The 25,589-nt window shown below is 42.6% G+C and overlaps 1 protein-coding gene across 1 annotated transcript in view; it reads left to right on the top strand.

Moving 5' to 3' along the window:
* KCMF1 (potassium channel modulatory factor 1) overlaps window positions 1–25,130 on the top strand; it is a 40,752-nt gene extending 15,622 nt beyond the window's left edge. Inside the window, exons 2-7 of the mRNA XM_053463442.1 lie at window positions 5,639–5,806; window positions 14,545–14,684; window positions 19,910–20,011; window positions 20,541–20,715; window positions 21,827–22,109; window positions 24,449–25,130. Of these exons, the coding sequence (XP_053319417.1) occupies window positions 5,639–5,806; window positions 14,545–14,684; window positions 19,910–20,011; window positions 20,541–20,715; window positions 21,827–22,109; window positions 24,449–24,707 (1,127 nt within the window). The 3' untranslated portion in view covers window positions 24,708–25,130. The remainder of the gene's footprint in view (window positions 1–5,638; window positions 5,807–14,544; window positions 14,685–19,909; window positions 20,012–20,540; window positions 20,716–21,826; window positions 22,110–24,448) is intronic.
* The last annotated feature ends 459 nt before the right edge of the window (window positions 25,131–25,589 follow it).

The raw sequence follows: 25,589 nt of genomic DNA, 5'->3' as shown, positions 1-25,589 counted from the left end.
TTTCAAAAATTAAGATTATCTAATATTTATGCAACACCATGGAGGATCATGAAGCTTTCTGCCCGCTCCATGGGGCTTTCATCAGTGGCCAGGCGGGCTGTATGGTTAAGATCCTGGAATGTGGATACAGCCTCCTAAAGCAGCTTTATGTGACTTTCCTTTTGAACAAGGTAGACTTTTTGGTTCACCATTAGAAGACCTTATTAAACAGATGTCAAATACCAAAAGAGCACTTCCGCAAGATCTCAAACCAAGATGGCCCAGAAGATATCCTTACAATAAACAGAGATATGCCAGGCCTTCAGATAAGTCCTATTCCTTTCGGAGGCAAAACAGAGATGTCGGATTCCGTTCTAAGAACACCAGGGAGGATAAGCGAAGGAAATTCTGACACAGTGGGAGGTCGCCTTCAACATTTCCAGGAAGCATGGTTTCAGTCTACAGACAACGCATGGATAAAACAAATAGTGTCTGTAGGCTACAAGACCAGGTTTTTCAAGATTCCTCGGAACCACTTCCTGTGTTCTTCATACCTTTTACAAGAAGAAAAAACAAAGTGTTGTTGGCAGCAGTATTAAAATTATTAAAAAAAGGAGTCATCGAAGTTCCCGTGAAACATCAATCGAAAGGCGTTAATTCTCAAAAGATTTCAGAAATACCTAATTTATATAGATTTTCCATACTTTCCCAGCACCAGGGAACATACTATAAGATGTACATTTTGGCTTATGGCTTAACGGGTTTGGGGGTTGTGAATGGGGGCAGAAGGGTTATATTGGGTAGATGTTATACTAGGGCAATGGGATGTAAGGTTTTTTTTAGTTTTTCAAATTTTTTATTAGCTTTTTTATATATATTTTTATTTTTTATATATATATTTTTTCAAACGGTTAGAGGTCCTCTTAGGGACCTCTTGAACATGTTATTAATGCCAGCGATGTCACAATGACATCACTAAGCTCCCTTTATTGTTTTTAAAATTATTGATTGTATTTTTTTTTTAGTGACAGTTTTCTGTTCCAGCATGGGAGAAGTGATCGACATGGTTTCTCACTCTCCTCCCCGCGATCCCCCTGCACCGATCACACTGTGATCTCTATGCAAGTCCTCACAGACGTTCCCCGAATGTTGTTGCTGTCCTGCCTCAATACTGAGGCATTCAGCGACACCAAAAATCCACCCAAACATGCACTGTAACACCTCCAAACACTGGCCACAAGTGCCATAGCAAGAGATGTGCCCGCTAAAAATTAAACAAGTTCCCAAGAGAGGGTCTGTTCAGACCCTACTGAGAACTCTGAGGTCCTCCTGCAAGTTAAATACAGGTACTCAACCGTGCAAGTCAGTGGAGCCCAGTTTACTAATCAGAATATGATTAGTAAACTAAATAAAAATGTAGTTACATGTAAAACCAATTCCCCAGTGATGTCACCATTAGGAAACAATTCAAAAAAGTTCAAAAATATATAAACAATAAAGAAATGTTTATTTTTATGAGCAATCCCTAAAATTAGTGCTGTATCTAAACAAAAATCCAGGCATGTAAAGAGTTAAAATACTAGCATTTGAAATATCCATGGGGTGTCTAGGACACGTGTGCAGACCGACCAGATGTCCAAAAAAAAATCCATTGGATTTTTAGTCCTCTAACAACCCTATAATGTTCTGAACACATATTGGGGTGGTGTTTGGCAGTGGCTCATACTGGCAACTGTAAATTTGTACCTAAAGTACAATGTGTGTGGGGCAAAAACACACAAATAATTACTACCGATAGTGGTGCCTCAGGACAGTATTGGCCAAAACGTGTTAGTGGCCAATACTGGAGTGGAATATGTGGGAGGCAGCGTGGAGTGGCATATGTGGGAGGCAGCGTGGAGTGGCATATGTGGGAGGCAGCGTGGAGTGGCATATGTGGGAGGCAGCGTGGAGTGGAATATGTGGGAGGCAGCGTGGAGTGGAATATGTGGGAGGCAGCGTGGAGTGGCATGTCTGGGAGGCAGCGTGGAGTGGCTTGTCTGGGAGGCAGCGTGGAGTGGCTTGTCTGGGAGGCAGCGTGGAGTGGCTTGTCTGGGAGGCAGCGTGGAGTGGCATGTCTGGGAGGCAGCGTGGAGTGGCATGTCTGGGAGGCAGCGTGGCAAGCCTGGGCTCAAATGTGCATAAATTGGGGGGGTTGGCTGGGAAATAAAGACAAGAAATGCATTTTATCAAAGTTTTTTTTATTCTGCTGTTTGTATTTAACATCATTTGTTTATTAAATTATTTTAAATAAATGAAAAATGTACATTCGTTTTTTTTATCCGATTCATCGATTAATCGAAAAAATAATCGGCCAACTAATCGATTATGAAAATAATCGTTAGTTGCAGCCCTACACCACAAATCAGGTTACTGTAAATGTATTATTGACTAAACACTTTTTTGCACCAAGCACATGTGGACGATTGTATCTTTGTATTTATTTGTGTTGAGCAAGGGTGCTGTGAGGATTTGCACACTAGTCCCGTTAGCAGCTGGTATATTTCACTGGGTATCGGGTACCATACTACCAAAAATGGTAGAAAGAGAAGGCCCTATCCCGATCCTCTTGAGAACTCCAACCATGCATCCAACCATGCAAGGTCAATGGAGCCCAGCTCACTAATCAGTGATGAAAAAAACACAAAAATTATTGTTCACAAATGTTAAAAATGTAAAAAAAATATGGTAACATGTAAAAATCTCCACTGTCACCAAATAAAACGTTTTCAATAAGCAAGTCCTACAATTCTTTATCTTTTCTTTATCACAAAAATTCAACCTCCAAATGGCATCTCCTGGAGAGAAAAGTCCTGTAAGAAAAAGCATCTAAGAGAAAAGCTTTAAATTTCTGTATAGTTTTGGATAAGGATTGTAACATCTGGAAATTCACACAGATTATTTAACTTTTTATGTGTTCTGTGTTTTTATCCTTGTTTATTTTAATACTGTTTTATATCCATTATTTTTTGTATAACATTACCGTTCCCGTTTTACTTTACATTAATCAGCTCTGTCTTTGTGCTCCAATTATAAACACGGTTTTTAACGCTTTCAATCCCAGGGGTTTTTGGTACCTCAAGCAATGACCTTCCGGATGATGTCCGTAGTGACTCAACCCGGAAGGGAACGCACGATTGGCATTTTAAAATGTAACAGTTTTCGTGCCGTTTCGTGCTATTACATCCGATCGGGCAGCAGAAAGCCGGCGATTCTGGCTTCTGCTGTCAGGGGGACTCCAGGCTGTCAAACAACAGCCTGATCTCCCGTGCAGCGGCAGGGATGTGTCCCTACCTTTGCAAGAAGGGCAGGACGTACTGGTACGTCCATAGGGGATTCTTGGGATGCGTTTTTTGGAAGTACCGGTACATCCATAGGGGACTGAAGGGGTTAACTAACTTGGGTTTTAATATAGCTTGAGTGCTTCATGGCTGAACAAGTTTGGAGTTAAGGTGTAGTTGCTTTGGGCCCCGCACGAAGAGTGACGAGTGAGCCAGCGGGATGGTTTTTCTGTTTTTCCCACACGCATTTTACTTCAGGTATGAATTTACAGGTCCTGGTATATGTCACTGTCAAGCATATGTTCAGCAACATCTCCGGGGTACAGTGATACCACCCATGCATGGGTTTGCCTGGCTGTTTGGGGGCAAAAGGACCACATTTAAGACGTGTGGTCATCCTTCCCCCTGTGTTAATTGGGGCATTGTTGAACCCGGGCAAATCAATTCACCCCATCAAATGATACATTTTTTAAAAAGTAGAACCCCATGGGCACTTAACATGCCAGTATTTTAACTTTTTCCATGCGGGAATTGTTTGACGATATATTGCTAATTTTAGGACTTGCTCATAAAAATATTTTTTTTGTGACCTTTTTTATTTTTTTGAAACTGGAAGGTTTAGTAAAAAAATATTTTCACATGTTACCATTTATTTGATTATTCTAGGACGCGCTGCCATCTTGTGAATGGCAAAATCTTGCAGCGGAGGTTGTGCCCCCTCTCCAGAGCGCTCACAGCACGTCCTGAGGGGGGGTTCGGTGTCAAGGCTATCAAGACCTTTTTATCCACACCATTGAAGTTTAGGCAGCCCCTTAAATATCATGGCATGCAGAGTTTTAGAAATGATTCCTGGGTATCTTCTACTTGGGCTGCCAAATCCCCCATGTGAAATATAAAGTCTTGCCTCTTGATACCCATGTCTGAGATTGCCATGTGTTGTAAGGTTGTTCACTATTGTTCTTGGTGGAAATACTTCTCCTATATTTTAACATCTCTCCATTGTTTGCTGTTTTATATTGATTAATTTAGGTATCTCTCTCTGGCTCTTTTGTCTGTCTGGTGACTAACTTCTTCACAGATTTGTTTGGTTTTTGTCTATATTGTTTTCATCACTGAATTACCGTATTTGCTCGATTATAAGACGAGGTTTTTTTCAGAGCAAATGCTCTGAAAAATATCCCTCGTCTTCTAATCGGGGTCGTCTTCTAATCAGACCTCAAATAGAGGTCTGATTAGGAGACTAAGATCCAGATCCCCCGCACCGCTGCAGGGGACCTGGATCCTCCTGTCTCACCTGACCCCCCCCAATCATACACACACTTACCGGTGCTTCCTGCTGTGTTGCCGGGGCAGCGGGTTGACGTCTACGCGATCCGCGTAGACAACGTCCGCTGCAGCCGGAAGGAGGTGTGGCTAGCAGCGGGGGTTGTCTGCGTCCGTCGCATAGACCTTCCCCGACTGTCAGAGATCAGAGTTCCCCGCAACGGCTGGAAGCACCGGTAAGAGAGGGGGGAGAGCGGGGGAAGGGGGGGGAGAGAGGGGGGGAGAGAGAGAGAGAGTGTGTGTGTGTTAGTTAAATGGGGGTATAGGGTGTGTGTGTGTGTGTTAAATGCATAGGGCATTTCTGGAGTGGCGTTAAGGGGGCATTTAATAGAGCACTCTGCCTCCTGAAATGCCTTATACCTCCCTATATGCCACTCTGCCCCATAATATGCCTTTTAACCCCCTAAATGGCAGAGTGGCATATAGGGGTATAAGGCATTTCTGGAGGCAGAGTGCTCTATACAATGCCTTTTAACTCCCTTAATGCCACTCTGCCTCCTGAAATGCCTTATACCTCCCTATATGCCACTCTGCCCCATAATATGCATTTTAACCCCCTAAATGCCAGAATGGGATATAGGGGTATAAGGCATTTCTGGAGGCAGAGTGGCACATAGGGGGTCAAAAGGCATACCATGGGGCACAGTGGCATATAGAGGGTTAAAAGGCATATCATGGGCCACAGTGCCATATTGGAGTGGCAAGCCTGGGGGCAGATGTGCGTAACTGGGGGACAGGTTGGAAAATACAAGAAATAAAAACAAAAAAAAATCTTTTTCTCAATCATAGCTTTTATTAAAAAAAATAGTTTACATGAATTAACATTTACTGGTAAAACTTTTTTCCTTTGGGGTCGTCTTATATTCAGGCTTTTTCTTTTTTTCCTAAGTTAATATTCAGATTTTGGGGGGTCGTCTTATAATCGAGCAAATACGGTATATAAAACATGGTAAGCCATCCTATTTAATTGTGAAAGATATTGAATAAACAAATATTTCCTCATTCCTGTGTTGTAGGTGTCAGCTGCGATGCATGTTTAAAAGGAAACTTCAGAGGCCGTAGATACAAATGCTTAATTTGTTACGACTACGATCTGTGCGCATCTTGTTATGAAAGTGGTGCAACTACAACAAGGCATACAACTGACCATCCAATGCAGTGCATATTGACAAGAGTAGACTTTGGTAAGTACTATATTGGGTCTAAATATTGCAGTGCAATTAATTTTATATCCATTTTTATCCACCAACGTATGTGTTTGTGAGGAATGTTTTCCACAGTACAAACACCCAGTATATTTGTATGTGATTACAAAGAGCAGTGTATATTTAATATTTAAAAACCCACCTAATATGTATATAGGAACAGACATCTTAATGTCTTTTTCTACCACTTTGAAACTTAGCTGTTGTGGCTCCTATGTGTTTCCATGTCTCCGTAACAGCACATGTAGTTGTCCAAGGCAGCTATACCGTGTGTGTGTATATATATATATATATATATATATATATATATATATATATATATATATATATATATATATATATATATATATATATATTATATAATATCATTTTATTTTTTTAGTGCCAATGTTTGCCTGTGGAGATTGCATATGACTGAAATAGAACCCACTAGTTAAAGGGACACTCCAACCATCATATGCAGTTAAATAGTTGTGTGGTCCCTTTACATTTTCTTGTCTGTTTTTTTTAAAAGCGTGGAGGGATTCTGTAGAATCTCTTCAAATGCATTTGCCCCTCCCCAACTAAATGCCCTGCAATGCTGGTGTTGCTGAATGCCGCATGTAGGGGTCTGTTTAGACACCAGTGCACATGTGTAAAGTCTCATTGTTTTAATGGGAGCACTTTCTTTCCACTGATTGGCTGCTTAAGCTGTCACTCATTAACATAGATATTCTGTCCACATAGCTGCGTAAAGCGGAAGCCACACACTGCCTAGGAGAATCACTGGAAAAATGATAAGAGACAGTCGTAGAATTGCATTTAGTACGACGAGAAATAAAAAAAGTAACCCCCTCAGGGGTAAAAGCGAAACGTTCAACATCAAAAGCTTTAACGTCAGCAATTCTCCTAAAAGACACCAAACATAAAAGTAAGGTCAACTTAGCCGAAAGTTGCAGGAGAGACAAAAATTAATTGTCCGGCCAGTTCCTGAGAAACGAAAGGACCACGTCGACATTTCAAAGCCGGGTATATTTGGGGCCCCACAGTCTCGTTAACTTAATGCCTCTCAGAAGCCTACACACCAAAGGGTGCTGTCCAACCAGCACACCCTGAACTGAAAGGTAAGCAGCCGAAATAGCAAAGCACATAACGTTCAACGTGTGGAAAGACTTGCGTTGAGAAAAATGGAAAGAAAGAAAATGAACTATGGCTGATATAGGAAGGGCCTACCTGTAGGATATCTTGACCTTCCCCGCCCGCGGACTCCTCTACCTCTAAAGGCACCACATTGGCCTTGGAGAAATGGCCCACTGCTCTGGGCTCTCGGGAAGAAATTCTGGGATTGCGTGTATCTGGGGCCTGAGGGCCAAAAACGGCTGGCGACACGGCCCCTCTGTCGGCCAGCCCTTTCAAAAACCCCCTTGGTGGCGGGTTGACAAAACACCTTGCGTAGAGACACTTGAGTTTTGTTGAGTGTCGTATATAGGTTGACTTGCTTTTGAAGTTCTTTAAGGAACTGCTCTCCCAACAAAGCCCCGTCAGCCAGGGGACCCAGATCCTTGGAAGCTAGGTCTGAAAGCTTCGGATCCACCCTAAGCAGGGCCGCCTTGCGTCTCTCTGAAGATAAAGCCGTGTTCGCATTCCCCATTAAACAGACGGAACGAAGGGTCCATTCTCTCACAGCAGACGGATCCAATTGGGAACCTTGAGTCAAGGCCTCGTCCGCCAACATTAGTATACGGGACAAAGGGCCAAACACATCTAGGCGTTTGTCCATGGCTGCCTTTAAAACTTTTTCAATACCCTTACGGGGATCTCTTCCAGAGCTGTCCATAAATACGCCCACAGCATTTTTAAACGTTGGAGTAGCCAACACCTTATCTGGGACTACAGGTCTAGGGCACTCTGCACTCAACCGACTCCTCACCTCGCTGTCCAAGGCTGTCCAACGCCCCCAGCAGTGCACATATTGTGTAAGGTGCTCTGGTAGTGCCCATTCAGTCGACCTTGGATGTCTGATATTGCGAGGGTCAAACAGAGGGTGGCCATTCGTGTCTAGCATAGCTTCCGAATGTAAAGGTCCGTCCTCACCCTCCTGGAAGCCAAACTCCTCCTGTGGGGAACCCTCCCCGTGTTCCGCATCGGAATCCGAATAATCATCCGCCTGCCAGGCGTCAAGGACAGACAGTGGTTCAGAGCAATTCTCCTCCTTCTCCGCAGGTGAAACATACTGTGCCATAGGCTCTGAGTCAGGGACGTATTTGGCTTTCTTAGCCGGCTCCTTGCCCTTAGGCTTAAAGGTAGCGCCATTGTTTCCCTTCCAGTACTTGCATTTGGGTACGGGGCATTCGTCACCCGATTCACCTGACTCTCCGCTGTCCGCGACCCCTAAAGCCTGACTGGCCTGAGGTCACCTAAGCGGTCGAGGTCTGCGGGATCCAGGTAAAGGTGAAGATGAAGCCCCAGACAATTGAATCCAGAACTTCAAGACAACCTGTCCAACACCTTAACCATAATGCTACAGAGACCAAACTAGCCACAGAGAAGATTATGGGAAGCAAGGTAGGACTGCCAGAGCAAAAGTAAAAGCAGGACAGGAAGAAAAAATGAAACTGAAACCTTACATAATATAAAAGAAAAAACATGGCAGCAAGCCAATAACAGGGAAAAAATGTGTGGGGGGGGCACAGTTTAAGGTGGCAATTTAGCCATCCAAATAAAAGAATACAATTAAGTAAATGCACATTCAAATAGATAATCCACAGAAACCAAAACTCTGACCTGTAACTGTCAGGAGCAGCAAAGAAAGGGGAAGTAGCTTGGGAGGCAGGAGCATTGATAGACTGTTTTTTCCTGATTGATTGTTTTATTAACTGTTTGTTTGCTGCTGTTGGGAGTCAGTAAAGAGAGAATAGCAAAATATGAAGCCTCCTGTGATGTTGTAAAATTGCTGATCATGGAGAAACAAGGAGCATAGCTACAACTTTGTTGGATATTTCTGCCTCCTGTATTAGGAGAACTTTGGGTCTTGTCCCTGAAGATGGCTAGCCTAACTAAAATATATAGACATTATGTATAATATAATACAGGGCTCGACAAATCCCAGGTCGCCATGGCGACTCAGAATTTTGTCCTGGCGTCTAGGAGTTTGTCAGCCTCTTACATCCACAAAAAAATGTCTGGGCAGACAGCACAGCCGCTCAGAGCCCGCCCCCGAGCCTGAGATCACTCCCACGGAGTGATTCTGTAGGCTGAAACCGCGATTGCAGGAAAACCTGCAATAGCGTTTTCAGCTCCCACAGGCAGCTTCAGGAAAGGGGGTTCAGTGTTGATTGGGTCCCCACACAGCGTTAACCCCTTCAATGCTGTGGCAATTTAGGGGTTAATTCCCGTTTTGTACGGGGCTCTGCTGGAAGCCCAGGCAGGCCAGCAACAGCAAAAACGAGCCCCCCCCCACAAGCCCTTTGATGACTCCTGTAGGCATGGAAGCCTACAGCAGTCATCAGAGAGACTCCCCCCTGCAATGGCTGGTCTATAGACCAGCAATTGCGTCCCAGCTGCCAGAGGCAGCTTCAGGGACAGGGGGAGAGGGTTCTTCGGTCTCTGAGTGTTGGGACCTGAAACAACACCCCCCTGCTGCCTGATCGCTCCATGAGAGCGACAGTGCAGCATTAACCCCTTCAATTCCACAATTGTGTATAACACATTCGTGGCATTGCAGGGGTTAACAAGCTTGTGGGGACTAAATATCAGTCAATGCTGTGCTCCAATGGAGCATCAGCATTGAAAGCGTTAAAAAAAAATATTTAAAAAATAAATAAAAAAATATATATATATATATATATTATTATTTTTTTTTTAACGCTATATATATATATATATATATATATATATCTCAAAAATTAATAATAATAAAAAAACAAACAACAAAAAACAGCACAAAATGCTGTGAGTTTAGTAAGTGGGCTGATGATGATCAGATCACTCCTAACGAACTGTTAGTTTAAAAACAAATCCTGGCTCCTAACTTTTTTAGCTGGCGCCTAGATTCACAACAAATTTGTCAAGCTCTGATATAATCTCTATTTATAATATAATGTGTGTGTGTGTGTATTTATATTTATATATTTTTTTTTAAATAGTAATCCTAAACATCCGGGCAAACCTTTACTAACATCAATCAGAAAAAGGAACACCAGCACTGCATGAAGACAGAAGTAATCAAATACATGTATAATATTACAAATATCTTTTACTCAAATGCTTGATCCCATACATATATATAAATATCTGTTAGCTTTTGATAAACCACTTGAGGTGCGAAACTCGTCAAGCGGTCTCTCTTTTTCTGCGGCTGGATTGCTGTTTGATTGATATATTATTTGATTACTCCTGTCTTCACAGAGTGCCGGTGTTCCTTTTTCTGATTGATATCAGTGTTGGAGTGGATGCTCCTTACTGCTTGAGCACCCGTGTGGGATAGCTGGTTTCACCTTGCTTTTTACTCATGTGGTCTGAGCTGGTGCTTTGTTCATTAAATTTGATTCCGAATGGGAAAACATGAAGACGGTCTATAGAAATGGTCTTTGTTACTAATAGGTAGTCTCTGTCCACCAAAACAAAAATACAGCAGTTTGCCGCTTTGCAGAAAGCTGATGCAACTGGCTAGGTATAACAAATTCACAGCTGTCAAAACCAATGTATTACACAAAGCTGTAATTTAGGGCTGCAACTAACGATTATTTTAATAACCGATTAGTTGGCCGATTTATTTTTTTCAATTAATCGGATAAAATTTTTTTTTTAATTTAAAATAATGTAATAAAACACTTACAATTTATCCCCAGATATGTCTTATGCCCCCTTGATATGCCTAATATCGATATGCCACTGTGCCCCCTGATATGCCACTGTGCCCCCGATATGCCTTATACTCCTTTTATGCCAGTGATATGCAACTGAGCCCCCTGATATACCTTTTACCCCCAGATATTTCTTATGCCCCCCTGATATGCCTAATATCCCCTATATGCCACTGTTCCCCCTGATATGCCTTATAACTTCCAATATGCCACTCGCCCCCATTTACCATACACCACTCTACCTCCCCCTATACATCACTCTAACTCCCCCAGATATGCCACTTTGTCTCCCTGAAATTCATTACACCCCCATACACCACTCTGCTACCCTGAAATTCATGATACCCCTATACACCACTATAACTCACCCATACACCACTCTGCCTCCTCCCCTCCCGTACACCACTGTGCCTCTCTCCCCCCTCCCGTACACCACTCTGCCTCCTCCCCTCCCGTACACCACTGTGCCTCTCTCCCCCCTCCCGTACATCGCGCAGATCCCCACCAGCTGACAGAGAGGATGATCCTCTGCAGGAGACCTCGATTCTCTGTCAGCCGGTGGGGCTCTTCACGATGTGCACAGACAGCCTCCGTTACTCCCCTTCACTTCCGCTAGGGCTTCTACATCATGTGATGCTGGCGCTGCATCTTAGAAGCCCCTAGCGGAAGTGGAGGGGAGAGACAGAAGTTGTCTGTGCGCATCGCACGAACACCCACCGGCTGACAGTGAGGGGAATCCAGGTCCCCTGCAGCGTTGCAGGGGATCTGGATTCTACTGTTATAATCCGATCTCTTTTTGAGGTCGGATTATATAAGGAGAGGAGTTTTTCAGAGCATCGATTAGATCATTTTTTTTTTTTTTTTTTTTTATCAATTAGTTGTTACAGCCCTTCTGTAATTGTTTTGGAAAAGAAAATAACACTTAACTTTTTAAAGCTTTTTTCTACTATACTTGAAATAAAAAGTATGGTGGGAGTTCCATATTAACTTTTTAAATATAAATTCTACCTGTGAACTATAGTTTGTAGAAGTCTTTGTTTCTTTTGTCAACGCAGTATTATTTATTTAGGGTAAAACTCAGTGGTTTGGTCTGCAGACACATATTGTTTGTAGGAGAACATCTCCTGTCAGTCTACAGGACTGCACTTCTACAGCCCATCACATGCACGGATGACAACGTCAATGCTTGTAAGAAAAGTGATTCTCTGTGTCGGGGGGTTTAGTTACTGAGGGAATTAGACAGGGTTAAGTAGGAGTGAAAAAAACTACTGTAACGGCTTCACCAAGAGAGCTGTAGTAACTCCCAGAGATCACCCAGTATCCTCCTGTTGTCCCCGGAATAACTTCCAGCACCAGCCAGCATGCACAGAAGAAGGAAAAATGGACAAGGATCTGAGCGACAAGGACGAAATTGTGATGGGTAGACGACAGAGCATCTCCTAAACTGCAGCTCTTGTGGGGTGTTCCTGGGTCTGCAGTGGTCAGTACCTACCAAAAATGGTCCAAGGAAGAAAAAAGCGGCGAACCAGCGACTGGGTCATGGGCAGCCAAGAATCATTAATGCACGTGGGGGGCAAAGGCTAACCCGTGTGGTCAAAACCAACCGACAAGCTACTGTAGATCATTTTGCTGAAAATTTTAAGTAGTTTTCACAAATATGAGTGATTAATAGGGCTGCAACAACTAATCGATAAAATCGATAATGGAAATTGCTGGCAACGTTTTTCATTATCGATTAGTTAAATTGATTTTATGGAATATAAGATGAGGGTTTTTTCCAGCGCAAATGCTCTTTAAAAAAAATAAATAAAAAAAAAAAAAAATCCCCTTGTCTTATCCGACCTCAAATAGAAGTCTGACTGTAACACTAAGATCCCCCGCAGCGAGGTATGGGACCTGGATCCTCGACTCTGGCAGCCAGTGAACATCTGTGTGATGCGCTCAGAAAACCTCCGCTACTACCAGACAGTTCCTTTGGGGCTTCTATCGTGGAGCACCTGTGTGACATGACCTTTCGGTGCTCCCTCATAGAAGCGTTGTCTGTGCGCGTCAAGCAGACGCTGCCAGAGCAGGGCATCCTCCCCAGCGCTACAGGGGACCTGTATGCTCCTCTCTGGCAGCCGGTGGGCGCCTGTGCCATGCGCGCAGACAACCTCCGCTACTGCCCTCCACTTCCGCTGGTGTTTTATGATGGAGCACCCTTCCGGTGCAGAGTCATAGAAGCTCCAGCGAAAGTGCCAGCCAGCAGCAGAGGTTTGTCTACACGGATCGCAGAGTGGCATATAGGGGGATACAAGGCATAGTAGGGGCACAGTGGCATATCAGGGGCACAGTGGCATAAAGCGCTATATAAGGCATATCAGGGGGCACAGTGGCATATAGGGGATATAAGGCATGTCAGGGGGCACAGGAAGAGATAAGTGTTGTGCACAGATTACAATGACATGTTAATGTAAATTTTAGATGTTTTTATTTTGCTGTTTGTTTTTAACACCCAGTTTGTTCATGAAATCAATTTAAACTAAACATTTGCATAATATTTTTTTTATTCGATTAATCGAAAAAAGAATTGGCCAACTAATCGATTATGAAAATAATAGTTAGTTGCAGCCCTAGTGATTAACATATTAAAATAGTATTCAGTTCTTATCTAGCTGTTGTACTAACCTGAAAGGTTTTAATTCTAAATATGAAATCTTTATCTGCTTTCAAATACTAAAGATAACTGCCTGCCTGATTTAACCTTGACTTAAATCACCAGGAGTCTGGGCAGACAGCACAGCCACTCAGAGCCCGAGCCTGAGATCACTCCCACGGAGGAATGCTGTAGGCTGAAACCGCGATTGCTGGTTTTCCTGCCACAGGCACCTTCAGGAAAGGGGGTTGAGTGTTGATTGGGTCCCCACAGAAGTGTGGGGAACTGACACAACATCCCCCTGCTGCCTGATCGCTCCATGAGAGCGAAAGTGCAGCGGTAAACCCTTCAATGCCCCGATCGCGTCATTTTAGGGGTTAATTCCCGTTTTGTACAGGGCTCTGCTGCTGGTGGTCTGTCTGGAAGCCCAGACAGACCAGCAACAGCAAAAACGAGCCCCCAAAAGCCCTTTGATGACTCCTGCAGGCATGGAAGCCTACAGCAGTCATCAGAGACTCCCCCCTGCAATGGCTGGTCTATAGACCAGCAATTGCATCCCAGCTGCCAAAGGCAGCTTCAGGGACAGGGGGGGAGGGTTCTTCGGTCTCCACATGAGTGTGGAGACCAGCCCCAACCCTCCCCTGCTGCCTGATCGCTCCCTGAGAGCAGCGTTAACCCTTTCGATTCCAGAATTGTGTATGACACATTCGTGGCATTGCAGGGGTTAACATTTGTCCCCACAAGCTTGTGGGGACTAAATATCAGTCAATGCTGTGCTCCAATGGAACATGGAAAAAAAAATTCTAAAAAGAAAATATATATAAAAAAAAACAACAAAAACCAGCACTGACCTGAAAGTCCAGGGTGCTTCCAAGTCAAATGCTGTGAGTTTAGTAAGTGGGCGGATGATTATCAGATCACTCCTGACCAACTGTTAGTTTAAAAAAATCCTGGCTCCTAACTTTTTTAGCTGAGGCCTAGATTCACAACAAATTTGTCAAGCCCTGTCTTAATGCATATCATAATCATGTAGTCTATTTTGTAAGTGCATTGGGGGAATGTGTAACATGCCTCAACAGTAATTTGCCCTTTTCCACATAGTACTTTAATATGCATTCTCTTTTACAAGGGATGTCAGAGACATTAGATTGCCTGTTAAGGCCTGCTGCTTGCTCTTTTATAAAGTTGATTTTACTGTATGTGCAATGTAACATTTTCTCTCTGCTTTCCTTTAACAGATTTGTATTATGGTGGGGAGGCTTTTTCTGTAGAACAGCCACAATCTTTTACTTGTCCTTATTGTGGTAAAATGGGTTATACAGAGACTTCTTTACAAGAACACGTCACTTCTGAACATGCAGAAATGTCAACAGAAGTGGTAAGTGTATTCTGAATAGACTTAATATTTTGTATATGGTTATAAAGCCTGACTAACCTCATGTAACACTACCTCTCCCGCTGCTCTCTTTTGGTGGCCTTCGCCTCACTCATACTCCCAGAACTGATGACAGAAAGGGTGGTGGTGTAGGCTCCTTACTTGTACCTTTAAACCTATTCCTTCTGCTTCACCACGCTTTCTCCTCATTTCAGGTTCATGATATCCGGCTATTAAATCCCATCTCTTTACACATTGTTGTTGTTGTTATTGTATACCTCCTCCACATCTGCTCTTGAGGATGTAGCCCCAACCCTGGCACACAACGGTATCCCAACACATTTGATGCTACTATAAATTCATGCTACGTCCCTACTGCTCTGCTCTCACCCTTGGTAAAGAGCCCTGTTTCACCTGCCTTATTCTTCCATCTCATAAGCCTTAAATGCCTCTTCAGTACATTAAATGTTCTTCCTTACCCCATCAGAACTAGCATTTCCACTAACCTTACTGCCTCTGCCTACTTCAATAATAAAATTTAAACTATCAGATTTGAAACATCTGCACAGTCACCCTCCTGCTCTTGCCCTCTCTCTGACTCTGGACCCTCCTATTCACTGAACGCATCTTACTCTTCTACATTAAACTGATTCTCTCATCACTGAACATGCTGTTAGCACTCTTCTTCTTTCCTCTTGTCCAACCATATATCCCCTTGGCCCTATCCCGTCTCATCTTACCTATTATCTCTCATCTGCTCTTGTACCTACACTAACTTGTACCTTCAATTTATCTCATGCTCTCTCTCATCCTCCTTCAAGCATATGCTACCATAACGTCTTGAAAAAGCACTCCCTGGACCCAACTGATCTGTCCAGCTATATCTCTGTTCTTCCTCTTGTTTCTAAGCTTTTTGAAGGAATTGTATATACAGTATTTGCTCGATTTATAAGACGAGGTCTTTTTCAGAGAAAATGCTCTGAAAAATACCCCTCGTCTTTTAATCGGCGTCGTCTTATAATCAGACCTCAAATAGGTCTGACGATGAGACGACGAAGATCCAGATCCCCCGCAGCTGCAGGGGACCTGGATCCTCCCGTCTACCCCCCCCCCACTTACCGGTGCTTCTGAGTCCCCGGTGTGCAGCCGGGGCAGTGTGTAGATGTCTACGCGATTCGCGTAGACAACTTACGCTGCAGCCGGAAGGAGGTGTGGCTAGCAGCGGGGGTTGTCTGCGTCCATATCATGGGGCACAGTGGCATATAGGGGGTATAAGGCATTTCTGGGGCAGATGTGCATAACTGGGGTGGCAGGTTGGAAAATAGAAGGAAATAAAACCAAAATATCTTTCTCATTCATAGCTTTTATTAAAAAAAATAGTTTACATGAATTAACATTTACTGGTAAAACTTTTTTCCAATAGGGTCGTCTTATATTCATGCCTTTTCTTTTTTTCCTAAATTAATATTCAGATTTGGGGGGTCGTCTTATAATTAGGGTCATCTTATAATCGAGCAAATACGGTACATACGTTTCTTTAACTCTTTACTTGACCCTCTTGAATCTGGTTTCCACTTTAAACATTTTACTGAGACCTCCCTTACTAATGATCAACTCACTGCTAAATCCAAGGGCCACTATTCCATGCTAATCTTACTGGACTTTTCTGCTGCTTTTGACCCTGTGGACCACCTTCTTCTCCTTCAAACTTTTCATGATCCTGGTCTCTGTGACACTGCACTCTACTGGTTCACATCATACCTTTAGTGGCTTCCTCTCAGGTAGTGTACTCCAAGGCTCAGTTCTAAGATATCTTCTGTTCTCACGTTACGCTACCTCACTTGACAAACTAATCTTAACCTTTCTTTCAATATCACCTGTGTGCCGATACCTAAACTCTCCTGATCTCCCTCCCTCTCAGATTGTGTAACTAACTGCCATCTAACTGGATGTCCGCACGACAGACTCATTCTCTCCAAAGCCAAACTCTTTATCTTTCCTCCCTCCAATGCTAACTTTGCATCAATAGTACCATTGACATTGAGGGAAACTATCATGTCCCCGTCCCCTCAGGCTTGCAGCCTATCTTCTGTCACCTTTGACTCAGACCTCTCGTTCACCCCCACACACACACACACCTGGCCTGTCTCAAAGAACTGTTGTCTCCATCTACAAAATATTTTCTGCATTTGTCCTTTCCTAACACAAGATGCCACTATGACTCTTGTTCATCCCATTATTATTGTCTGTCTAGCTGGTATCCCTTGTATACATCTCACTTTACTAACACCTCTCCCCTTTTTGTCTCTTCACTGGCCACCTGTGCGCTTTAGGATTCATTTCAAAATCCTGGCTTTTACTTTCAAAGCTCTTCAAAGTGGTTCCTCATTTCTCCCAGTTCTTTTCTCTCATCTGATCTTCAACCGCCTTGTGCTCTGTTTTCTAGTTCTCATGCACGCTTCCAAGATTTCTCAAGGGTAGCCCTCTGTCCAATGGAATGCCCTCCCCGTCCTATTCATCTTTCCACCTACCTTCAGTCTCTCCAAAAAAATAAAAATAAAAAAAAGACCCACTATGCCTCTAGATTGTAATTTTGCATGAGCAGGACCCTTTATACCTCTTGTCAAATTGTTATGTTATACACTACTTATGTCCTGTATACCTATTGTACAGCCCTGAGGAATAGTATTGTGCTATATGCAGGCATCCTATACTTATCAATCGTGTTGACACTTAGAAACGGTGACTCTGATCCTTCAGTAGTTCTATAATTAGAGGTTATTGCCTTCAAGCAATTTCCTATTCACTCAGATATACACTCACTGGCCACTTTATTAGGTACACCTTTTGTCTTCATTCTTCGGGGGATACTTTTTACAAGGTGCTGGAAACATTCCTCAGATTTTGGTCCATATGGACATGATGGCATCACGCAGTTGCTGCAGATTTGCCGGTTGCACATCCATGATGCGAATCGTCACCACATCCCATAGGTGCTCTATTGGATTATGATCTGGTGACTGTGGAGGCCATAGGAGTACAGTGAACTCATTGTCATGTTCAAGAAACCAGTTTGAGGTGATGTGAGCTTTGCGACATGATGCATTATCCTGCTGGAAGTAGCCATCACAAGATGGGTACACTGTGGTCATGAAGCGATGGACATGGTCAGCAACAATACTCAGGTAGGCTGTCACGTGAAAAATATGCTCAATTGGTACTAAGGGGCCCAAAGTGTGCCAAGAAAATGTCCCTCACACCATTACACCACCACCAGCTTGAACAGTTGATACAAGGCATGATGAATCCATGCTTTCATGTTGTTTACACCAACATCTGAATGTTGCAGCTGCAATTGAGACTCATCAGACCAGGCAACGTTCTTCCAGTCTACTATTGTCCAATGTTTGTGAGCCTGTGCAAATTGTAGCCTCAGTTTCCTGTTCTTAGCTGACAGGAGTGGCACCTGGTGTGGTCTTCTGCTGCTGTAGCACATCCGCTTCAAGGTTCGACATGTGTGTTCAGAGATGTATTCTGCATACCTTGGTTGTAACAAGTTTTAAGTTACTGTTGCTTTTCTGTCATCTCAAACCAGTCTGACCTCTGAAATCAACAAGGCATTTTCGTCCACACAACTGCCGCTCAAATGGGTATTTTATTTTTTTCGGATTGTTCTATGTAAACCCTAGAGATGGTTGTGTGTGAAAATCCCAGTAGGTTTCAGTTTCTGAAATATGCCACATTCAAAGTCACTTAAATACCCTTTCTTCCCCATTCTGATGCTCGGTTTGAACTTCAGCAAGTTGTCTTGACCATGTCTACATGCCTAAATGTATTGAGTTGCTGCCATGTGATTTGCTGATTAGCTATTTGTGTTAAGCAATTGAACAGGTGTACCTAATAAAGTGACCAGTGAGCGTATAGGTGTACTAGATAAGATTTGATGTACAGTGGACACAGTGGATGATAATGCTTACATATCAAAAATCTTTAACATTTGTGTTAGACATTTTAACTTGAGGATATCAAACAATCCTGAGTGAGAGTTGAAGAATTTTCTGCCGTTAGAGTAGCCCCTAAACACTGAGAAACTGTGGAAACTGGATTTCAACCTTACTTAAATTTACTTGAACATACTGAAAATTGCCTTTGCTTCAAAATGGAAAAGTCGCTATCTAAGGGTGGTAAATCTACATGGTAACCTTGCTACTGTAAACAGTGTCGCAGACCACAGGTTCTGTATCATTTAGATCACCTGACCTTTGCAACTAGGGCTGCCAGTAAAATTACACCTAGGGCATGACACTGGTTATCAATCCGTTATATTCAACAGTGTATTTACTTTGTTCACTTTGAAGGTGAGTGGGCGTTTTGCTGTTAATTTAGCTTTTAAAAGTTCTTAAAGCTAAATAAAATTGAAAGCTAATTGTATAGGTCTGTTAATCTTTAAAAACAAAAAAAAAAAAAAAAAACCCAACATATTATTGCACTCACAGTAAAGACTATTAAAGCAAGCGCTTCACCCAAAATAAAGTCTTACGGGGGAAAAACACAGTTATTGTGATACACAGGGCCGGCCCGACAATGGAGCCGAGTGGGGCAACCCTTTTTTTTCTTTTTTTTGTTTTAAAGCGAAAGAGAGAAAGGGGCCCCTCTCTCTCCTCTGCGGCGAGTCTCCCTGTTCGGTCTCGGTACCGGCTGAGTGCCGGAAGATTACCTCATTTCCGGCACTCTGCATTCCATGCCGGCACCGAGACCGAACAGGGAGACTCGCCGCAGGACTGCTGCAAGGTAAGTACAAGGGGGGGGGTAAGGGTAGATAATAGGGAGGAAGGGTAGGTAATGGGGGGGCGGCAGGGATGGAGGGAAAGGAAGGGTAGATGGGGGGGGCGGCATTTTAAAATTCGCCCCGGGCGGCATTTTGTCTTGGGCCGGCCCTGGTGATGCCTCAAAATGAACCAGCTGCTCTCTTTACTCAGGCTAGAAAGTCTGGTCTGCCAATCAGAGTGTTTAAGTCTCACTCCTGCCTTACACATTTTGTGGCATCATTATTTCACCAGGGATATGTACGGATTCTGGAAATTGTCTGAATAAGACGCATCTTATTGGAACTAGAATTTTTCCTATTGTATACACACACATGACAAAATAATTTGAAACATTGAGGAAAATAAGCCTGTATATTTCTAATAATCCATTTTAAAATGGTCCTCTGTGTGTCATTGCAGATCTGTCCGATATGTGCAGCATTACCTGGAGGAGATCCAAATCACGTCACAGATGACTTTGCTGCCCACCTTACACTTGAACACAGAGCTCCCAGAGATTTAATATCCTTTACTTAATAAGTAATTAAAGCTGCAGATGTAGAATGCGTACAAATGTTTAGTATTCGTTTTGCATCATCAATGCCATGGATTGTAGGAACTTAAAAATAAATGTTTGCGTTCACTTTGTAAGCTTACAAGCAGGGCCCTCTGTACCTAATGTATCACTTTGCTTTAAACTTGTAATTTTGACATACTGTTAGAATGTATTGTAAGAAGCACTTAAAACATTTCTGGCCCTATATAAATGTTAATAAAAATAATGTCCTTTAATCGTATTCTAATGAAGAAAGGGAATAATGAATGAATTTTACACAACTTGTCAACTGTGCGATACTGAACATGACACTGCTGCATAGAACAGTATTTAGTTAGAAATGTAATTATACTATATTTTGTAAGCCTAATATAAAGTATGGATTGAGAGAAATTTAAAACTGTAACTTGTCATGCTGCTGTTTAAATCAGTATTAATTTAATTGTGGTAGCTTAATTGTTGTAATTTTTGTTACTTCTCTTAACTCCTGCCAACGATGAATCCAGTGGAGTTCGGCATGTACGAAGGATGTTTCACCCCGGTCGGGGATTGGGAGGGCCTAGAGCTCGCAGATCAAACATGCACTTTACTAGCAGTTCCACTGGGGGGCTTTCATCTACACAGAGCTCATACTCGCCAAGCAATAGGGAAGCCATGGATCCTATAGCTGGTAGGATGCTAGTTAACTTTATGTCAGCAAAAGTCCTCATATCATCAACAAATCTACCTGTCCCTCATACACATAAAGGAATATTATTCCAGCCTGCTTGGCTGTTTTCTGAAACAATAAGTACTCTATCTGTCTGTCTATGTACCGTATTGGCTTGAATATAGGCCGCACCCTTAAAGTTTGGTGCTATTTTAAAGAAAAAAAATATTTTTAAAGGAAAAATACACATTAATGGAATGGTAAAACAGTATTTCATCTAATGAATGAACAGGAATACATGTATTTTAACATTTTTGGTATCAGTTTGTCAGCATATGTTATATACAGACAGAAAACCAATAGCCATTTTAAGGTCCCCCCCCCTATTCATAATGCACCTTACTTACAGATATGCCACTCTGCCCCTGATATGCTTTATGCCCCCAGATATTACACTCTGACACCCCAGATATGCTTTATGCCCCCTAGAAATGCCCACCTACCCCCTAGAAATGGCCACCTGCTCCCCAGATATGATTAATGCCCACTAGAAATGGCCACCTGCCCCTAGATATGCTTTATGCCCCCTAGAAGTACCACTCTGCCCCCCTGATATGCCACTCTGCTTCTTAGAAGTGCACAAACAACCTCCGCTGCCGGCACTTCAGCGACACGCGTAGGCAACCTCCACTGCCGGCACTTCTATGGTGGCGCATCGGAAGGTTATGTCACTGCTTACCCGCAGCTGGGATAAATGAAAACACCCGCCTGGTGCCCGGAACTGCATGTCACAGGCGACGTGAACTGCGCATCCCTGCGCAAAACCCTGAATATAGACCTAAAGTGGGAGGAAAAAGTTTGGCCTATATTCAGGCCAATACGGTATCTGCCTATTTATGTATCTATTATATGGACCTGTTGGTTATTTGCAGACTCTAATATTATTGTTGGTCTAAATATATATGGGGGTTTCAAATTATGGTTTAATGCTGCCTAGGTAATAAGCAGTCCATACATGATAAAACTATTTAAGATCATACAGAACAGTAGAAGCTTTCTGTACCTGGTACATACCATTTTGTTTTTGTATATTTTTTTCACGTCAATTATCTTGTCCCTCTTCATTGGGTAGAACTGTTATCTCAGTTATCTGGAGTAAGACGTTCAACTGGAGGACAACTCAATTCCTCGGGCCCTTCTGCTTCCCAGCTGCAGCAGCTGCAGATGCAGTTACAGCTTGAAAGGCAACAGGCACAAGCAGCACGACAACAACTAGAAACCGCACGAAACGCAACAAGGCGCAACAATGCAAGTGGCGTCACCACCTCAATTACACAATCAACAGCAGCAGCCAACACATCCAACATGGAAAACAATCAGCAGACTATCCAGAATTCACAGTTTCTTCTCACAAGGTACGTACGTTTTTAGGCAGACTTCCCTGAGCAGGTTTTAGAGATACCATTGGGGCAAATTGCTTAACGTACATTACATGATCCTGTATGAAAAAGCATGTTATGCATAAATTATGTACAGTATCTCACAAAAGTGAGTACACCCCCTCACATTTTTGTAAATATTTTATTATATATTTTCATGTGGCAACACTGAAGAAATGACACTCTGCTACAATGTTAAGTAGTGAGTGTACAGCCTGTATAGCCTGTAAATTTGTTGTCCCCTCAAAATAACTCAACACACAGCCATTAACCCCTTAATGACAAAGCCTGTACTTGTACGGGCTCAAAATGCATTGTTTTCAATGGGTTTAGGGACCGCCCATTGTCCTTAAGGGGTTAATGTCTAAACCTTGGCAACAAAAGTGAGTACATCCCTAAGTGGAAATGTCCGAATTGGGCCCAATTAACTATTTTCCCTCCCCGGTGTCATGTGACTCGTTAGTGTTACAAGGTCTCAGGTGTGAATTGTTGCTCTACATAAAGATGGCCTAGGCTATAAGAAGACCCTGAAACTGAGTTGCAGCACGGTGGATACAGCGGATTCACAGGACAGGTTCCACTCAGAACAGGCCTTGCTATGGTCGACCAAAGAAGTTCAATGCACGTGTTCAGCGTCATATCCAGAGGTTGTCTTTGGGAAGAAGCATTGCTGCAGGGGTCAGCCTGTCAGTGCTCAGACCATATACCGCGCACTGCATCAAATTGGGCTGCGTGGCTGTCATCCCAGAAGGAAGCCTCTTCTAAGGATGATGCACAAGAAAGCCTACAAACAGTTTGCTGAAGACAAGCAGACTAAGTACATGGATTACTGGAACCATGTCCTGTGGCCCAATGAAACCAAGATAAACTTATTTGGTTCAGATGGTGTCAAGCATTTGTGGCTGCAACCAGGTGAGGAGTACAAAGAGTGCCTTGCCTACAGTCACGCATGGTGGTGGGAGTGTCATGGTCTGGGCCTGCATGAGTGCTGCCGGCACTGGGGAGCTAGGGTTCATTGAGGGAGCCATGAATGCCAACATGTACTGTGACATACTGAAGCAGGGCGTTATCCCCTCCCTTAGGAGACTGGGCCGCAGGGCAGTATTCCAACATAACGACCCGAAACACACCTCCAACACGACCACTGCCTTGCTAAAGAAGCTGAGGGTAAAGGTGATGGACTGGCCAAGCAAGTCTCCAGACCTAAACCCTGTTGAGCATCTGTGGAGCATCCTCAAACGGAAGGTGGGGGAGCGCAAGGTGGCTAACATCCACCAGCTCTGTGATGTCGTCATGGAGGAGTGGAAGAGGACTCCAGTGGCAACCTGTGAACCTCTGGTTAACTCCATGCCCAAGAGGGTTAAGGCAGTGCTGGAAAATAATGGTGGCCATACAAAATATTGACACTTTGGGCCCAGTTTGGACACTTCCACTTAGGGGTGTACACACTTTTGTTGCCAAGGTTTAGACATTAATGTCTGTGTGAGTTATTTTAAGGGGACAACAAATTTACACTGATATACAGGCTGTACACACACTACTTTACATTGTAACTGAGTGTAATTTCTTCAGTGTACTCACTTTTGTGAGATACTGGAAGTGCCAGCTTTCCAGTCATATAGTACAAAGCATGAATTGTGACACCATACTTGTATGAACTCTGGAAAAGTAACGGAGTATCTACCATAGTCTGTGTCAGACGTATGGTAACGTTAAAACCGGAACTAATTTTGGTTTTAGAAATAATGGAAAAAAACAGCTTTTGCTACGGGGCATGCTTTTCCAAAAGAACTATGTAAATGGTATGCATAGGCAAAGAGATTTTTTTTTGTACTAGGTTAAATTACTATTTGAAGTTTTAAATCTATAGCCATTGTATTGACTTCCTTTTAGAAATCTTTTTAAGTCTTTCAGTAGTTTTTTTGTAGTAAATTGATAATGTGTTTAACAGTTGTCTACTGACTTAAGGGCCTACTTGGCACCAGAAAGACTTCACACTAAGGGCCTAAGACCAATCAAAATTTGGCGACCGTAATTTTAAACTGTTTTAAACTATTGGGGTTTATTCACCAAAATGAGTGTTGGTGTTTCTATTGCCCATGGCATAAAATATAGTAACCTTGTACTGAGTAACTCCATTGATCTCATTATAGTCTTTTTAGGTTGCAAATCAGGCATTGGTAAAAAAAAAATATCTAATCTACTTTATCTTAAAGGATAGGGATATGAATGTGGAGATTGATATTAATCTTTCCTATTTGAATCACTAGCCAGACCATACTGGTCAGCTCATCTTTTCTTTAATGTCTGTGCAGGTTGAATGATCCTAAGATGTCTGAAGCTGAACGTCAATCAATAGAGAGTGAACGTGCCGACCGCAGTCTGTTTGTACAGGAGCTCCTCCTGTCAACGTTGTTGCAGGAGGAGAGTTCCTCTGACGAGGATGAGCGAGGGGAAATACCTGATTTTGGGGCAATGGGATGTGTAGATATTATGCCTTTAGATGTTGCTTTAGAAAACCTTAATCTGAAAGAGAGTAATAAAGGAAATGAGCCTCCGCCACCTCCTCTTTGATGAAATCCCACTTTGCAGACAATGTCCTCTGTGCTGTAACTGCCAATGAAAGTGGACAAACAACTATCTTTGGGTTTGTTTTGGTGATTGTAATTTACGGTCTGTCACTCTTGTTACATTGTGTACATTCAAAAAAAAAAAAAAAAAAAGTTAAAAAAAAAATTACAAATGAGGCAAATATATGTAATTCACTTAACTAATTTTTATTTCTAGCAGGTAAACATAGGTAGCAGTACCAGAGGCAGCATCTTGCTTCCTGTACTTTGACTTAAACAAATACAGAATAAAACAAAGCTCTCCTAATCTCCCACATTCAAACCGAAGAGGAAAAAAAACAAATATATGGAAAAAAATCTTTAATGAAGCTGCTGTGTGTATTTATGAATATTAATGAATAAAAACTGCTTGGATGGTTTACCATAACTACTGCATGAGGTTTTTTGCAGCGTGCATGAGTTTTTAGTGACATTGTCATGAATAATAATAATAATAAAAAAAAATAAGTAACAAAACTGGCTTAAATTTTAGGGTTGAGAATCCCAAAGCCTTCCTAAGCATTTTTCAGAAGGTTAAAGCACCCGGAGAGATGCAACCTGTTACTGCTGACTAGGAGTTTGTACCTACAGATCGTTTAACGCCATAAATATGTGAGAGTTGGGCATTCTTTACAATGACTTTAATGTGTGTTTAAGGCATTTAGTCTTTTAGTTGCATACAAATATATCTTAATTGATGGTAAGATAATGGTAAATTTCAGTGATCACAATGTGGCTAAGATTTATTCCTCCTTCTGCGTTTTACATTTACAAATTATCTGAAAGCTACATTACAGTGAGGCCACTGGCAAACAGTGCTATTAATTTTTTTCTAAGTTGGAAGTTC

The sequence above is a fragment of the Spea bombifrons genome, chromosome 1 (assembly GCF_027358695.1).
Source record: "Spea bombifrons isolate aSpeBom1 chromosome 1, aSpeBom1.2.pri, whole genome shotgun sequence".
In the NCBI taxonomy this organism is placed as follows: domain Eukaryota; kingdom Metazoa; phylum Chordata; class Amphibia; order Anura; family Pelobatidae; genus Spea; species Spea bombifrons.
Note: the sequence above shows the minus strand (reverse complement) of the source record. Positions and strands in the feature narration are given on the sequence as shown.